The sequence below is a fragment of the Macaca mulatta genome, chromosome 4 (assembly GCF_049350105.2).
Source record: "Macaca mulatta isolate MMU2019108-1 chromosome 4, T2T-MMU8v2.0, whole genome shotgun sequence".
Taxonomy (NCBI): domain Eukaryota; kingdom Metazoa; phylum Chordata; class Mammalia; order Primates; family Cercopithecidae; genus Macaca; species Macaca mulatta.
In genome coordinates this window covers 149,090,407-149,106,838 of record NC_133409.1, presented here as the reverse complement: position 1 = coordinate 149,106,838, position 16,432 = coordinate 149,090,407, and the positions used below count along the sequence as shown (strand labels likewise).

The following is a 16,432-nucleotide window of genomic DNA, read 5'->3' as shown; positions in this document are numbered from 1 at the left end:
CTGGACCCCAGGGTGTGAAAACTTCTAGCCCAAAGGATTCTGAGGTTAATCAGAACTGGAGTTTTTCTCCCAAGAAGAGCCATGGGAGTGGTTGTATATAAATGGAAGGGCCATCAAAGGCTGAAAATGGGGAGAGATGTCCAGAAAGTGGGTCCAGTGGGACGAAGTGGTGGATAAAATGAAGGGTGGCCGGAGGGCTGGATGCAGAGTGGACAGTCCATGAACACAATGACAGACAAAGTAGTCCAGGAATGACCAGAGAGATAGGGAAGACAAACGGTGACAACATTGGACAGAAAGTGGCTCCTGGAAACAGAAATAGGACATAGAAAGTAAGACCATTAGACACCAACATGGAGACGAGGTCACTCTGGAATCAAAGAATCGTGGAAGAAGGCCTGGATACTGAAGGGAACTGGCTGGACTGAGAGAGACAAGCAGACCCACAGAACTATAGAGTGACCCAAAGACGGAGGCCATCAATGGAAATGAGGAAGAACCCTCCGGCCAGAGGAGGGGCTGGTCCATCAAGATGTCATGGGCCGAGGGGAGTGAGTCACAGGTGCCCATTTCCCCCAGCTAGGGTGAGGGTGGGGCATAAAGTTACCTCCTCAAGGGGTGGCAAGGGGCTTGACTCCAGGATTTCTTCCTCTTCACCTGGGGTGGGGTCCTGACCCCAAAGAGAGAAGGAGAAGAGTAGCACAGGGTGGGAAGGAAGGAGAAAGGTTAGCGGAAGGGTGGCAAAGCAGCACCCGTCCCCCAAGGGCAGGGTCTGTCTGTGCTGGGGGATGGGGGAAATCTCAGATCTTGCAGCCCCTTTGGAGGGGGATAGTTTGGGGAGAGTGAACCTCCAAGGTCATAGAGGTTTGGGGGCAGAGATCTGGATGCCCCGGCTCTACCTGCCGGTAACCGCTGCCTCTGGTCCTGGGGGGGGGCCAGGCAGTGGGGGAAGCTGCCCTCCGAGCTGGGCGTCGGGAAGGGGGAGGCTGGCCCTGTGCTGGGCCAAAGCCTGCAGTTGGAGAGGGCCTCCGGTCTGGTGAGGGGGACGCCTGCCGGGCCGCTGACCGCTTGGCAGGTGGGGTAGGCTTTCGGGGAGGGGTCCGACGCCCCCTAGGGGAAGGGGGAGGCCTGTGGTGGGGGCTCCCAGGGTGCTGCAGCAGAGAGACAGGGAGGGGGCAGGGAGTAAGTAAATCCCCATCATCTAAACACACTGTGCCTCTTCCCACAGCATGGAGGGGGAGGAAGGTGTTCTAGGAGATGATTGCTGGGGGTGCTGGGAGAAAGGGAAGAAATGAAGGGGTCCCTTGAGTTTACCTGATAATCAGGGGTTGTCCCCGTAGTCATCACATCGTAATACGGGGGCTCGTAGTCATAGTAGAGAGACTCAGTGGGCTGGGATTGGGGGGTGGGCATAGACAGGAAGGGGATGAGGTAGTTGGAAGGTGTGGGGTGAAGGGCAGGAGAGGGAGATAAAAAGATGGTGTGGGTGTTGGGGAACAGAGAGTTGAAGATGAAAGGAGAGGTTGAGGGTCAGGAGGGAGGTGGGGGGAGGTGGAACAGAGAGAAGGAGTTCCACATGTGAGGCAGAAGCAGACATGATTAAGAGATTGACCCTCTGATCTTCAGTCCACTGACCCCAGAGCCTATCTGTATTCTAACTGTCCAGGCCCCACCTAACCCAAGCTCCCTTCCCTTCCCTTCCCCCACCACCTCCCCTTTTCCTGCCCCTCCAGGTAGGTGGGGGCCAGAGACCAGGCTCCCCACCCCCACAATTCTGCAGACCCACCCCTACTTTGACATTCCCTCCATCCCCACTTCTTCTCATTCCTCCTCCTTGGTCTCACCATCCTAACTGCTTTCTCCTGGTTTCAGTCCCCTCTACACTCCTCTCCTACCTGCCTCCCCAGCTCTCACCACGCCCCCACTGTCTCCCAATCTCTTAATTCAAGGAAGGAAGGGAAAACCCAGGGACACAGTTCCAGGAAGACTGGTAGAGGAGACGCAGAGCAGGGAACACAGCTCCCAGCCACGAATTCTTCATAACAACTCTTTTTATTTTTAGATGAAAATAAAAAGGCTGATGAATGAGGACTAGGAAGAGGGGGTGATGAGAATAGGAAGATGAGGGTGGGGAGGACAACTAAGGAGGAGAGATGCCTGGGTGTCTTCCCTCTCTGGGGTGTGCTGCACTTGGGGGTTCTCCTGGCTCCCTCACCTGGCGCTGGGGTTCCTGATTTTGTGGCCTATGAAGTCTTGATGGTTGCTGCTCTGGAGATCTCTGGGCTCTGTGAGGCTGTTGGTTTTGGGGTCTTGCCCTCTGGCCCCCCTCGCATTCCAGCTCCTTCTGTTCACATGATTCATAGGCTGCTTGGACCCCTGGGACAATGGCCAACTCCTGGACATCACCCTGCAAAGACATGAGAAAGATGGAGCAGAGAGCTTCAGAGAGAGAGGCAGAGGGTATCATCCAGGAGAAAGGGTAGGAGGCCAATCCTAGGCAAAACCCTATGACGGGAGAAGGTCACTGTCAGTCCTCCATATGCACAGCCCTTTTCAGTTCTCAAGGGATCTCATGGGACCTTCATAACAACCAGGAAAGTTGGCAGAACAAGGATCTTTCTTTCTACCCATTTTTCAGATACATTCCATTCAGAAAAGCCCCAAAAGGCAATGACTGCCCCAAGGTCACCTAGAATGGCAGAATCAGGACCAGATCCCAGGCCTTCCAGAATTATTTGCCTCCCCTCTGCCCTTTGTGGCAATGCATGAACCCTTTCACAGTGGCTTCCAGAGACAGGGCTCAGCCTTAGATGCCTTGGTCTTTCAATGGCAGTGATGATGAGAATTCTCTGGACCTCTAGAAATGGAGTGGGGAGAACCCATTTCTGAGTTCCAATGGCATTTACTTTTGCCCACACAAGGTGCTTAGCATACTCTCCACTGCACCGTAATTTAGGGGATGTTGTCTCATTTCCAGAGCCCACCTGGGAGCTCTTGGGGGTGATAGAGACTTTATATTCTTCTTCTTTATTCTCCTTGGCCAGCAGGTATTCAGAAAATGTTGACTGGCTTGGAGGGTGAATGGAGGGATGGATGAATGGATAGATGAGTGGATGGGTGGCTGGGGGCTTACACACATTAATGAATGGGAGCACTGATAAATAGTGAATGAATAAATGTATATATGGGAGAGTAGACTGGTGGGTAGATGAACAGGGGTTACAGAGTAGATGGAAGCAAATGGGTGAATAGGTAGATGGGTGAACTTATGTGGGTGAATGAATAGTCAGATGGGAAATAAGTGGGTGAGGAGATAGGTGCATGAGTGTATTGAAGGAGGGAGTGGTTAAGTTGGTGGAAGGATAATGGATAGATGGGTGGCTGAAGGAATGCATGCATCCTTGTATGCATGGGTAGATGGGGAGGGTGGGTGGGTGGGTGAGTGGATAGCTGGATGGAGGAGTTGAAGAGGATAGATGGATGGAAGCATAGATGGGTGGTTTGAAGGGAAGAGTGGTTAAGCAGGGGAGGATGGACAGGTGGGTGGATATAAGCCTTCATGCATGAGTAGGTGGGTGTGTGATGCATAGATGAGTAAATGCATGGGGGAGTGGGTGGTGGATGTGTGCATAGGTTGTCTGGCGAGTGAGTGAATGGATGGGTGGGTGAGGAGAGAGAGGGGTTGAAGGGATGGATGGATGACGGAACTGATGAAGACTGAGGGACAGAGTAAGTGGCTGTGGACAGTACTGCTATATAGGTAGGCATCTAGTTCTCCTGCAGAGAACAGCAGCCCTGAAGATATAAAATGGAAATGAAAATTCACAAGAAAAAAAATGCAGGCCTAGGGAATAGGAAGATGACATGCTGGGGCCAGAGGGGAGTGGGCACAAGACAGGGGACCAGAAGTCAATCCTGCCTCTGATTGCTCTGGTTACCTCAAAGACTTCTTCATCCAGGATACGGGCACCAAAGATTATCACTCCATGGGTGTCCAATACTGGACGAGCACTTCGTGGGAGTGGCCGGGTGACTCGCTTCTTGCAGTCAACAATGAGGGTGACAGACTGGCCCTTCACAGCCACGGCCACACGGTGCCACCTGGACATGGAGGGAGAGGTTCAAGTGAACTGGTGGCTGACTGAAGTGGGGGAGTCAACATGGTTGGAGAGCAGTGATGAGAGTTGAAGCGAATGGTGATAAGAGCAGTAATAACAAAGGCTACCGTTTATTGAGTGTTTACAGTGCACCAGGCGCCATGCCATCACTTTCTTATTTGTGCCGATTCTATTTAATGTCCATTTTACAGATGTAGAAAGTGAGGCTCAAAAACTTTAAGTAACTGGCCCAAGGTACAGGCAAGTTCAACATGCAGAGAAGGCTGCACACTGTAAAGCCCAAACTCTGGACTAGAAGTGACTGAAGTTTGGGCAGTGGGTAGGTGTGGTGTGGCCCAAAGAGTCTGAAGTGTTTCACAGTTTAGAGTGTAGGAGTTCCGGGGCACTTCCTCCTCAAAGTGTGGGCCGAGCAGACCAGAGAAGCAAACAAACTTACTTGCCATCTGCGAGGCTGAGGCCTCGGAAGACTGGCTGAGCGGGAGGTTGAGGCCGCCCAGTCTGGTCCTCATACAGGAAGCGGACAGGTCGGCCCAGCTCCAGGCCCAGCTGTTGGACACCCTGGGCACTGTAGAGAGTCAGGAGGGGAGCTTGGAGACCAGGGCGAGTCCGGACAACAGTCAGCAGAGAGAAATCTTTGGGAAATCCTCCTAGTATCCAAGAGAGATACACACAGAGTGAGAGGCAAAGGGAGCCGCCACAACCCCTTTCTTTCCTCCTGGTGTCTGATCCTAGGCCCCATCCCATTACCTCCCCCAGGCCTCCCTACCCCACCACGTCACCCATACCTGGGAAAAGCTGGCGAGTGGGTGCACTGAGCTGGGCAGGTCGTGCCACTCGGTAGGCCACATCAGCTGGACAGATGCCTTTCGTTCTCTGGACACCATCAGGGAGGGAGGGGAACCTCAGAGCCCGGAGCACATCCACAGGGGGTGCACCTGGGAGAGTCCATGACTATCAGGAGAAGGGACGTGCCCTCAGGAGGGCATAAATAGGGGACATTTGGGATCTAGAACTCAGCTTTCCAGGGCTCAAACTCCCTGCAAGGCAAAGGTCACCTCACCCTCACTTGCTTCTAAACAGTGCCTGAATGGACTGGAAATGCAAAGGTACCTGGAGGCAGGGCAGCATCAGCCGGCATTCATCCCCACGACACTCCCGCCCCCCTCTCTCCTAGCATCTGCCTGTCTTACACTCTCCCTTTGTCTTTTAGCCTATGAATCTGCCTCTCTCTGTGCTCTCTGAACATGTCTCTCAACTCTCCATCTGTCTCCTGTCTCTCTCACTCTCTGACTCTCTCTGTCTCATTATGTTGGTCTTTCTGTCTCTATCTCTTCTGTCTTCCTCCGTTTCTCTCACATTCTGTCCATCTTTTTCTCTCCCTCGCTCTCACTCTCTTTCCATATCTCTCACTCTCTGGGTCTCTGGCACCTGTCCCGTCTCCAGCACAAACAACATCTGGACAATCGATCATCCTGGGCACAGGAGGTGCAGGGGGGCCACGAGGAAGAGACCAGAGAGGCAGCTCTGTGGGAGGGGCTTTGAGCAGCTACCGATCCCAGGTTTGGGGGATGGGGTGGGAACAACCCTGACCATGCTGAGGAAAAAGATACAAGAAAGCTCTCCCAGGAGTCTGTGCCTCCTGGTTTGGGAGATGAGTTGGGGAGGGGTGGAGGAATGGGGGGCGGGGGCTGAAGCTGCCACGCGGAGCCGGAACAAGTCCAGGGCCCCGAGCCACACATCTGTGGATCCCATCAGAGTGCTTGCCCAGAACCCAGGCAAGCTCCCCACACCTGGAACCTCAATCCTGTCTCACCCCCCTCACCAACCCCACCACCTGGGACCCAAAGATTCAAGACCCAGCCCACCAGCCCTGTCTACCTAGAACTCAGCTTCCTAGGGCTCAAACTCCCTGGAAAACAAAAGATCACCTCGACCTCACTTGCTCCTCTGTATACATACTCTTCACACCATCAGCTCCAGATTGGAAAAATCCCAAAGAGAGTTCCAGCAAAACTTTCATAGAAGTGTGGGGCAGGGCAGAGGCCAGAGCAATCAGGAGAGCAGAGCTGGGTGGGGTGGTTGAGGTGGGGCGGGCAGGCAGAGAAAAGGCCCTTTGAGTCCAGGAGCCGGGAAACCACGGCCTTCCCCCCTAACCCCCGCCTAAGCCTGGCCCCCGCGCGTGTGGCAGCTCCGCAAACACCAACACACAAGGGCTGCTTTGAGAGACGAAGGGTGAGTGAGACAGAGACACAGAGACTCACAGAGACCCCAGGCCAAGGAGACCTTGGAGGCCCCTACCCTCCACCAAACCCCAGGGGAGTACAATTCGATCATATAGACGACCTACCCACAGGTCCGCCCACCATCTTCCCACACCAGGCCACATACTTGCCCCACTGTCTCCAGCCTAATCTGCCCCACAGGCTCCCCATTGGTAGCCCCATCACCCTCCACCACTCTACCTCTGGCCCCCCAGATGCCTTATTCTCTAACCTTAGGAATTCCACAGTAACTCATTTCCCTAAAGTCCCATCTCTACCGACTCAGCTCCTGAAATAAGAAACAGTCATCTTAGCCATCCTCCTGCCTCCATGCCAGAGGATCCCTCTTCCCCCTAAGAAAGACTCCTAGAGTCTACAGGTACCATACGCCTCAATGTCCTGGCCCTGGGCCTCGCTGTCCTCACATCTTGGAAGTTCTTCCTTCTGAAATCTAATCTAAATCCTTTATGCTGCCATTCTGACCATTTTCTCTCTAAAGCAGAGAAGAATTGAATCGTCAAGTTAAATACAAATCAGCCCTCAGTGTCTCCAGAAATAGTGGACTTTTCCCAGCCTGCTGAGGGCTTGGTGCTCACAGCCCCCTCCTCCCTGACATCAAATCCCCTTTCCTAGAAGCCAGGAATTCTGGGTCCTGGGAAAAAGAAGGAAAAGATCGGGGTTGTGGACACCAGGGTCCCAGGGGAGCCTGGCTGGCCAGAGGGAGGAGGGGCTAGGCAGGAATGCAAAGAGTTGGCTCTGGCCTCAGACACCTGATCCTGGCCTGTCCGGCGGGCTGTCCTGTTGGCAGCCAGCCCCAGTGCTCCCCAGAGCCAGCTGCGTGGCAGCATTGAGGGCACAGGGAGGGGGAGGGGGTCCCTGTGCAGGAGGCTAATGAGACAGGTAGTCAAGGCACCCTTTCTTTCTGGGCTTACTGGGCTCTGCTCTGAATCACAGGTGCTCACCCCTTATCCCAGAGATAGCAACAGAAAGGCCAGAAGACACACACGCCTCACCCATCAACACTGGCATCTACCACCCCCACACCAGCAATGACTGGACCCGGCTGGCCCTGGCCATCTTTAGCTCTGGCCATCTTCAGCTCTTCCCAAGCACCCAAGACAAGCATCCATCCCCATTCAGGGCTCTCGAAAGTGGTCCTCCACCTTTCAGCCCTACCTGCCCTCCCCCAGTCACTTTAAGGAGGAAGAGATCCCTACCCTGAATCCAAGGAACACAGGTGTCCTGCCCTCCAGCCTGGACCCTTGAAGCCCCAAATCTCCTTGTTAGACTCAGAAGCTCCTGCCCCAGGCATCAGCTGTCCCCTTCCCGGAGACACTCGGAGCTCCAGCCACACTCCGAGGACTCAGGCATCAGGACTCCGCTTACCTGCCCAGCCTGGGGCCGCGCTCAGCCCCAGCACCAGAGGTAGGAGGAGGAGGAGGCGATGGCAGCGGCTGCACCGCTCCATGGCTGAGAAACCGGAACGCCGGGTCCCAGGGACCCAGGGACCCAGGTCGGCCTGAGACGCTGGATGCTCTGAGGCTGACAGAAGACAGGGAGCAGACTATGAGCCTCAGACGCTGGAGTCCCAGGGAGGTCAGAGGCTGCGGGCAGCAGCAGCTGTCAGCGGCCCAGCTCCATGCAGCAAGGCGCCGTCGGGGCTCCCGGCACTGCTCCCTCCTCGGTGGCTGCCGCTTCTGTGTGTCCCCGGCCACCCTGGCGCCCAGAGCCCCCACCTCGCCCCCGCCCCCGGCCCGGCCCCTGCCTCCAGCCGCCCGCCCACAGCCACCAAGGGGAAACCCCACCCTCAGTCTCCACCTGGGGAGGGAGGCGAGAACCCTCCCTCTCTCTGGCTCTCTCCTGCTCCTTGTAGGTCTCAATGGCCTGTACCCTAAGATTCTCTTTTCGGGAACCCAAATATCTTCCCTAGCCCCTTCCTTTTCTAGGACCCAAACGTCCAGTCACACACACCCACTCCCGTTCCCTCCCTCTTGGGGGCCCAGAGTCCCCTTTCAGCAGAGACCTGGGTGGGATTTAGGGCACAGTGGGAGGGGAGAGGCGGGCCTGGGGGGTCGCAGTCCCCACCCCACCCATAATCAGGTCTCCATAATTACTTCCCTCACCCCGCCCCGTGTAATTACAGAGCGGGCCGGGGCGGGGGTATTTATAGACAAGGCTATAGATAGCGACGAACTGGGGCGGGGGATGTGTGGGGAGGTGTTCTACGGGGAGCAAGAGGCCAGAGACCGGAACCCACCGACAAACACAGGATAGTCAGGTCCAAGGATATGCACATGGGGGACGCGGTAAGGGAGTCCCAAGGCCCAGGTAGAGGGGGAGCAGTGGTAAGATGAGCGAGCAGTTGACTCTGGTTGGAAGAGTCCAGGGAAATGGGGTCACTCAGGGACGTGGGCCGCCTCCTGGCGGGCAACGCCTGAGAAGCCCGCAGCGCTCAGCGCCCAGTGCGCCCCCACGAGCAGGCACGGCGCCGGGTCTGCCCGGAGCCCGCAGCGCGGCCGGAGGGAAGGCCGGAGCGAGCCGAGGCGCCGCCGCCCGCTGGCGCGGAGAGGGCACGAGCGAACAAGGCGCCTTTGAGAAGCCACCGCCCCCCTTCCTCCTCTGGCCGGCCCCGCCCCTAGCCTGGCACACCCTCTCCCCCCTCCCCGACAAAGCTTGCCTTGTGTCCCCCACCCTGCGTCCACCTCTTGGGCCCCAGGGAACCTCGGTGGCAGCGTCCAGGGATCGCGTCCGGAGCTCCCAACCGGATACCCCCCCAAGCCCGAAACGGCGCTGCCCATCCTCATACAGTCACCTCAGTCCAGAAAACAGCGATTTTAATTTGAAAGCGATTTTATGTATGAGTGAGAGGGGAAAGGAGCCCCAAAGAGAAAGGACGCAGGGCAAAAATCATGCAGCCCCAGCACCCCACCTCTGCGGGCTGGCCACCTCCCCTCAATTCTCAGGCCAGGATCCTGTGTCCCCAACCTATGCTATGTGCCCAGGGCTGGAGGAGAGCTGTGAAGGGAAGGCCTCCGGGACTACACTCAGGAAAACATCCCCTGTGGGGGCCCTGTCCTCACAGCCCAGGCCCCTTCCCCAAGTTAGACAGAAGAGATGGGGAGGGGGAAAGCTGGGAAGGCTAGTGCTTGGAGAGCCCTAGAGACAGGCCATTTCAGGGCCCTGCCTTTCCCAAACACCCACCTCCACCACTGGCATTTCTTAGTCAACCTGGGAAAGTACAGTACTTCTTTGAGTCTAACTGCAAGTCTCTATCCTCAGAGGAAATTAAAAATAGCAGATCGGTTCATACATCTCCACCAGCCCCTTCACCACCACCACCACCACTTTTATATTTCAGTCTGACTGCAGAAGGAGGTGAAGTGTAAAAAGAGACTCTGGACAGTAACAGGGCCCCTCCCTCTTCCAGAGAGGCCCCCATCTGCCAGGTTTGAGAAGAGGAAGGCCTGTCAGGCCCTACTCTCATGTCCATCAGTTTGGGGGGCCTGCCCCCCAATATCCACCTCTGGGGGAGTTCCCCATTTCCACTCTTCAGATGGGAAGCAAAATGAGGCAAGATGAGAAGGAAGCAAGGTCCTGGAGGCAGGGCCAGTGCTTTGTGCTGGGGGAAGGACAGAGGGTGAGAAATCACCCCAAATCACGGGAGACCCCGACAAATTCAGAGACTCAAGGCCACTGAAGGGAGACAACCAGTCTTCACAGGGATCTGGGGTCCCTTCCAACTTGGGATATCAAGCAGATCCCTTGGAGGGTTTATGTTCTTGGTTCTGCCCTGTACTTCTCACCCCATCAAGGTTCTGGGAACATGGCCCCCCACCCTGCCCCAGGGCTTGGAGTCCCTCTAGGATGTGTGCTCCTCCAGTGTGAGAAGCACCACGTCAGGGTCTGAGCTCAGGCCAGTTGATGGGGAGCCTCAAGCATCTCCATGAGGAAGGTGTCGATGGGGGTGTCACCAATGAGCTTGAAGAAAAACAGATGCTCTAGACACTTAAGGCCAATGGACCGGAGGGCAGGAAGACGTAGCAGCAGCTTGGCAAACCTGGAGTGGAGGTGGGAGAGGGGGATTGAGAGCTGGAAGCACACGGGCCCTAAATACATCCTCATCGCACTCCCCACTCCCAAGGGAGCCTCAGTGCCCCCAGCCCCATCTCACCGTCCCTGCTGCTCAGGGTACTTCTGTTTGCAGTAGGTCTCCAGTGATGCATACACTTTCTCCCGCAGGACCTCCACCTCACTAGGGTTGGAGAGGCCCTTGGCATCTGGGATGGCAGGGAAGAGAGGAGGAAGAGAAATGAAGACAAACCAAATCAGGATGGCCGTGTGGATGTCAGTCACAGGATGCCCCTTTTGGGCTGCATTTGCTTGCCCTTTACCAGAGGCCTGGCAAGGGAAGCAGGGCCCACTGGGTTTGTGGGATGGATCCGTGGATGTGGGTTTTTCCTTGGCCAGTTGGGAGATTTCCAGGTTGAGGGTCTTACTGAGGGGGATAGCTGGGTAACTTAGGAGTCTCGGAGAAGAGGAGGCTCCAAGGTTGCCTTGGCCTTGAGAGACAAAGGTAATCCTCCTCTTACCTGGATTAAACAGAATGATTGCCCTCAGGCAGCCAAGCTCTGTCTTGTCCATCCTCATGTCACGCATTTTGGACACTAGCTCTGTCAGCACCCTGGAGAGGGACCTGCAGGTCACTCAAAGGTCACAGCTCAGCCAGCCTTGGACACGGACCAGCCTATAGCCCCACCCCCTCTATCTACATGCCAGCCTAGCCGAGGGCCACTGACCGATCAAAGATGGCTCCTACTCCTGCCGAATGGGCTGAGTTGCGGTGCACATGAAGACCTGTGGCAAGGAGGATGCCATCTCGAACATCAATGGATCGGTGGGAGAAGGAGGCAATGAGGAGCTCATTCCAGCCTGGGTGGGGCAGCAAGGGTCAGGAGCCAGAAATCAGGCCAAGGGATTCAAAGCACATCAGTAGAAGAAAAGGAGAAAAGAGGTGGCGAGGTCAGCAAGTTTGGCTCCGAGTACACAAGGTAAGGCCACTGGGGTCACTAAAGGTTGGGAAGTCAAAGAGGGGTCAAATGTCAAGAGGTCAAAGGGATCCAAGGTCACTGACCTGCCCGCAGCAATATGACCTGATCATCCAGAGGCAAGGAGGAAAAGTGTGGGATCCTCTTCGCCCACTCAACAAGCGTGAATAGCTGTTTGTCAGCTGCCTGACAGATGTTAGTCACGGGGTCATTTGGCTGCAGGGGACAGGGGTAAGAGTTACGGAAGATTTTGAGATACGCTGGGAGCCCCTTGTAAGAGGCTTTTGACAACCCCTCCTTACATATAGTCTTCCTGTGAGCCCCATCCAAACCAATCCCTGTAAGTCAGGCTTCTCTTCTGGCATTCGTGCAAACAATTATTTATTTGGGACATGCCTGTGGTTCTGCCAGTGGGTTGTTTGGGGATTGGAGACAGAAGGAGCTATCACATCCACCTCAGAGGTTTGAAAGACCCTGTTTGGCAGCACTTCCAGTCCCAAGTAGTGTTACGAAGGTTATGAGGGGAAAGGAGGGGGAGGGGATATAGAACAGACCTAGACTGCCTCCCCCAACCCCCATCACCAAGGGGAGTGGATTGACCCCAACACTCACGCTGCTGCCGCTACCCCCGGTTCCCCCAGGACCCTCAACGCCCTGGTCACTCTTCTGCTCCACAGCAAGCTCTGCCTCCAGGATCCTGTCCACAGGCATCTCCTCGGGGGCTCCCCCAGCCCCCTCCCCATCCCCATCCTTGTCCTTTCCCCGCTGACGCTCCTCCTGTACCGCTGCAGGGGGAAGCGGGAGAGAAAAAATGGAAAGTCAGCAGCCATCCATGAAGGGGTTCCACAAATATACTTGGCCTCATCAGGATCTCATGGCCCTTGGGAGATATTTATATGAATGGGGACGTCACTAGAAAGGGTGGACTGGGGGCAGCCCTGAAGCAAGGGTTATAAAAGGGCAGATAAGTCAGTCTGGAAAGGTGAGGTAGGTAAAAGAATTAGGGAGGAATTTAAATGGAGAGCCTACTACATGGTTAAAAAACATGCCTGAGAAAGCTGATTGAAAAAAAATTTTTTTTTAAATAAAATATGCCAAGAAACATGCTAAGCACATTTTAACATTTATTCAATTATCATAATGATGCTGGAAGCATTTATTCTCATTTTTAAAGATGAAGAACTTGGGATTCAAAGAGATTAGTTTGCTTAAATTCATATACTACATAGCAGGTCATACAACTTAATCTAAGTGTGTCTGAGTGCAAATCTTGTGCTCTTCTTACTCAACAAATAGGCAGTGAAAGGAGCACTGGCCTAGGTCTTCAGAGATGTGGGTTCTGATCCCAAACCTGCCTGCCACTCCTTTGTTGCATGACCTTGGGAAAGCCAAGCCTCAGGCTCATCTTCTCTAAAGTGGGCGTTTTGACCAAGATGCACTCTAAAGGGTCTCTCAGAATCCTAGGAATCTGACTTAAGAAGATAAGATGGAGAAGGAAGGGAAGCCCTGAGGTCTTCAGTAAAGTCTGTAAGCTTAAGAGTGTCAGAGTCCCAGGAGTTAGAGGAAAGACCACAGATAACAGGAAACAAAGACCAGAGAAGGTCCATGGAATCAAAGAGAGGAGGAACTACTTAGGTTAGAAATGGGGAGACAGCCCATCATGGGTAAGGAAAAGTTATTCTATCCTAGGACCAGTCTAGGGAGGGGTCACAGGTGCAGGCCACAGAGGCCTAATCATTAAGAAGGAAACTGAAGGGCCAGAACAGGGTAACAGGGAGGAGAGCTGCAAAGGGAGAGAGAAATCAAATATCGCCCTCTAGAGGAGAGAGAACAGTCCAGCCTTCCAGAGACGTACACAGTCTGAGTCGGATAGGGGAGAAGGGTATGTGGTCTAAGACACCTGGGTAGGGCAGGTCCTTACCCTCCCTCTTCATGCCAGTGGCCAGGCACTTCTGATAGCGGCAGTACTGACAGCGGTTCCGCTGGCGCTTGTCCACTGTGCAGTCTTTGTTGTCCCGGCAAGAGTATGTAAGGTCCTTGCGGATGGTGCGTTTGAAGAAGCCCTTGCAACCCTCACAGCTGTAAACCCCATAGTGTTTGCCTACAGGGAAACGGGAGGAGCAATAAGAAGGTTGCATGGAGACAGCTTCACCATTTAGTCTCTTTCCAATCTCCCCCTAGCAAAACTTAAAGTTTAAGTCCTCTCCGTTTGCCAAATACAGAGATAGGGAACCAGGAGCTGAGTGATGATCCAGTCCCAGTCTCCCCACTGTTCAGAAACCCTACAGGCACTCCCTTTTCCCTCTGACCTTCCCCCCAACTGCATCCTACATCTCAGCTTCAGTTTCTTTACTCTCATCAAGCCTCCCCCAGGTCACTTGCTCTGACCAAACCCCATAAGCCCTGGGAATCCCACAGGTGATGATACACGGCCCAGACTCTCCCTCTCTGTTCATCCTCTGAGCCCCATACCTGAGCTTCTGTCCCCGCAGATTGCACATAGCCGTTTGCCAGCCCCAGGGCCACCTGGAGGGGGTGGACAGTGCAGGCCCCGGACCCCTAAGACTGGTGGCTTCACATCTTCAGGGGGGCCAGACCCACCCCCAGGGAGTGACACTGTTGAGTTAATCTGGGATGGGGGAAATAGGGAAGTCACAGGAAGACTTGTTGGGAAGGAGAATCTCACAGAAGTGATGGAAATCATTCCCTACCACTAAGCAAGGCCCTGCAGTGCACATTCCAGAGGGCATCATTTACACTGCAGTCTATGTGAAGGGCCATCCCTGGAGCACAACCCCAAAGAGAATAAACAGGCCCCCCGAAATTGTGCAACACAGTGACCCTGAAGGGCAGGTGTCTTGGGAAAGCAGATGGGACCAAAAGGGCAGAAAATCACTGATAGATGAAAAGGACATCAAGAATATCAGAATTAGCTGGGCGTGGTGGTAGGCACCTGTAATCCCAGATACTCAGGAGGCTGAGGCAGGAGAATCGCTTGAACCCAGGAGGCAGAGGTTGCAGTGAGCCGAGATCGTGCCACTGCACTCCAGCCTGGGCAACAGAGCAAGACTCCATCTCAAAAAACAAAACAAAACAAAACACACACACACAAAAACAAAGAATATTAGGGTTCTTTTAGGGGAGGAAGCATGCACTGAAACATCAGTCACCTCAGGAAAGGCAAGGGGTCTCACAAAGACCACAGGACTGACAAGATTAGAGAATTGGAAGGTCAATGGGCCATGGGGAAGTTCACATATGGATCCTCGGTTACAAGGAAAACAAGAAAACGAAAGTGGCCAGGCAGTAAGTTGGTCACAACCTCTCACCTGGGGGCTGCTGACAGGCCCGGAGAATCCTGGGGGAGCTGGAGGGGGCAGACCAGGGGACCCCATGGAAGAACTGATGACTGGAAAGGGAGAGCCCAGTGGGGGGGGTGGCATCGGAGGTGGGGGTGGGGCCCCAGAGCCTCCAAGGGATGGAGCTGTTGAAGGGGGCAGGGGTGGTCCAGGAGGAGAAGGGGGAGGGACTCCCTGGGGAAGGGGATTTGGGGAGGAGCTGTCTGGGCTTCGGGAGTCTTAGGGAGGGGTATGTACACGTACACAGACACAAAAGAGACAGAAGAGACAAAAAAAGAAAATGAGTCTTCAAACATCCAACTAGAGACTTTAATTCTCTAATACCCCACCGTGCCGGACCCAGCCCACTCCACCCATCCCCAAGTCCAGAGACACCCTGCTGCCAAACAACTGTGTAACTCCGGCTGGTCCGATGGTAGTGGGTTATCAGAACTTATTAATAAACATTAGTGTCACTAAAATTGATATACAACCCCCCACTGCTATATTTGACTGGCTAAAAAAACACAGCATAACTCCTCATTGTGGTGAGAGGAGGGAGGTGACAAGGAGAGGAGGATAGTTCAGGTGAGGAAAATTTTCCAACCGATCTATTTGAATACCAGGTCATCCTAAAGCCACACCTGTCTCGTGGGTGGGGCAACACGTGGGGTAGACCATCGAGCCCCTCTATTCCCAGCGTAAAGCCAGGTAGCCAGAGCGTGCAGGGGAAAGAGATAGGCGGGAGAGACCCCTCCTACGACGCAGGATCTGCCTTTAAACGCCCAAAGTTCTGAAGCTTAAGAGGAATCGTGCCCTTCCCACGCCCGCGACCTCCGGTGCCCAAGGCCTCAAGCGGTCACGGTTAGGAGGGCGGAAGCTCCCCTTCCCCGCCCCGCCCCGGGGAGGAGGGTGCTAAGGCCCTCGGGAGGGAGGGGACGCGTGTTTACAAACAAGGGGGCGGGAGCGCCAGGAAAACCAGAGGAGGGTGTGGGGGAGGGGTTGCAGATAACGCGGTTACTGGCTCGCCTGCCCTTCTGCTGGGACACTCACCCCGCCCGCTGTCGCCCATCCCGTCCCGTCCAGCCTCCCCCGGCTCCGGCTCCGGGGTTTGTTGTTCTCCGCCTGCCACCGCCGCCGCCGCCGCCGCTGCGGGATCCAGCCAGGGCCGTCGCCGCCGCCACCGGGACGCGACCCCACAATGCATTTCTTTTCGCACCCCCACCGGCCCACACTGCCCTGCGGCATGCCGCTGAGGGAGGAAGGGCGGGCGAGCGGCCCAAGACATATCCCTGGCTGAGAGTAGGGATACCGAAGAGCTCCCAGGGATTCCCAGGGGTTGATCGGAGGAGTAGCTGAGCACGAGGAAGCCCCTGAGAGAAAGACTCTGGCCTGGATTGGGTAGAATTAAGCCCGTCGCTCTGCTCTGTACCAAAATGACAGCGCCAATGTGGCAGCCATCTTTGTACAGACGGGAAGTCTCGGCGCGAGTTCCCGCCCCCTCGTCTAGTTGGAAACCGAGGAGGCGGTCTCCTCCGGCCTGTTAGCCCGCCTCGCCCACCCTCCCCTCAAATAACCTCCACACTCGCGCATGCGCATCAGTGCAGGATGGATTCGTCGCTACCAGAGTACCGCCATATTGGTAAAGGCACTAGGACGAAGGTGGAACG

The 16,432-nt window shown here is 55.1% G+C and overlaps 3 protein-coding genes across 13 annotated transcripts in view; 1 reads left to right on the top strand and 2 right to left on the bottom strand.

Moving 5' to 3' along the window:
• The window catches only part of PFDN6 (prefoldin subunit 6), a 150,610-nt gene that overhangs the window by 43,326 nt on the left and 90,852 nt on the right, over positions 1 to 16,432 (top strand). The window lies entirely within an intron of this gene.
• LOC144329453 (collagen alpha-2(XI) chain-like) lies at positions 418 to 9,197 on the bottom strand. 3 transcript variants are annotated; one of them, XM_078000295.1, is made up of 7 exons: positions 7,766 to 8,082; positions 4,904 to 5,053; positions 4,555 to 4,765; positions 3,939 to 4,101; positions 2,216 to 2,407; positions 1,315 to 1,392; positions 418 to 670 (listed from the first exon to the last, which is right to left on the bottom strand). In XM_078000295.1, the coding sequence occupies exons 1-7, from the start codon at positions 7,845 to 7,847 to the stop codon at positions 557 to 559; spliced, it is 990 nt and encodes a 329-aa protein (XP_077856421.1). In that variant the 5' UTR covers positions 7,848 to 8,082; the 3' UTR covers positions 418 to 556. The 3 variants fall into 3 exon arrangements, with proteins under 3 accessions (XP_077856421.1, XP_077856422.1, XP_077856423.1); XM_078000296.1 differs by lacking the exons at positions 418 to 670; positions 1,315 to 1,392; positions 7,766 to 8,082 and adding an exon at positions 9,057 to 9,197 and having other exon boundaries at positions 2,037 to 2,407; XM_078000297.1 differs by lacking the exons at positions 418 to 670; positions 1,315 to 1,392 and having other exon boundaries at positions 2,037 to 2,407.
• RXRB (retinoid X receptor beta) lies at positions 9,197 to 16,426 on the bottom strand. Of its 9 annotated transcripts, none has more exons than XM_015136101.3 (10): positions 15,816 to 16,235; positions 14,754 to 15,001; positions 13,897 to 14,053; positions 13,346 to 13,525; positions 12,037 to 12,209; positions 11,511 to 11,640; positions 11,176 to 11,308; positions 10,969 to 11,072; positions 10,551 to 10,656; positions 9,197 to 10,436 (listed from the first exon to the last, which is right to left on the bottom strand). In XM_015136101.3, exons 1-10 carry the CDS (start codon positions 16,048 to 16,050, stop codon positions 10,289 to 10,291), a joined length of 1,614 nt encoding a protein of 537 aa, XP_014991587.2. In that variant the 5' UTR covers positions 16,051 to 16,235; the 3' UTR covers positions 9,197 to 10,288. The 9 variants fall into 9 exon arrangements, with proteins under 9 accessions (XP_014991587.2, XP_001108780.3, XP_077856342.1 ...); XM_001108780.5 differs by having other exon boundaries at positions 10,969 to 11,060; XM_078000216.1 differs by having other exon boundaries at positions 11,176 to 11,233.

What these genes read in the sequence shown, in the direction of transcription:
- RXRB (XM_015136101.3), bottom strand. Translation starts at nt 16,050, where the DNA reads ATGTCTTGGGCCGCTCGCCCGCCCTTCCTCCCTCAGCGGCATGCCGCA. An exon ending in CACTGGCATGAAGAGGGAGG is followed by an intron (nt 12,210 to 13,345) that starts GTAAGGACCTGC and finishes TTCCCCCTGCAG; the next exon opens with CGGTACAGGAGGAGCGTCAG. An exon ending in GTAGGAGCCATCTTTGATCG is followed by an intron (nt 11,073 to 11,175) that starts GTCAGTGGCCCT and finishes AGTGACCTGCAG; the next exon opens with GTCCCTCTCCAGGGTGCTGA.
- LOC144329453 (XM_078000295.1), bottom strand. Translation starts at nt 7,847, where the DNA reads ATGGAGCGGTGCAGCCGCTGCCATCGCCTCCTCCTCCTCCTACCTCTG. An exon ending in CGCGGCCCCAGGCTGGGCAG is followed by an intron (nt 5,054 to 7,765) that starts GTAAGCGGAGTC and finishes GGACTCTCCCAG; the next exon opens with GTGCACCCCCTGTGGATGTG. An exon ending in GGACAACCCCTGATTATCAG is followed by an intron (nt 671 to 1,314) that starts GTAAACTCAAGG and finishes CTTTGGGGTCAG; the next exon opens with GACCCCACCCCAGGTGAAGA.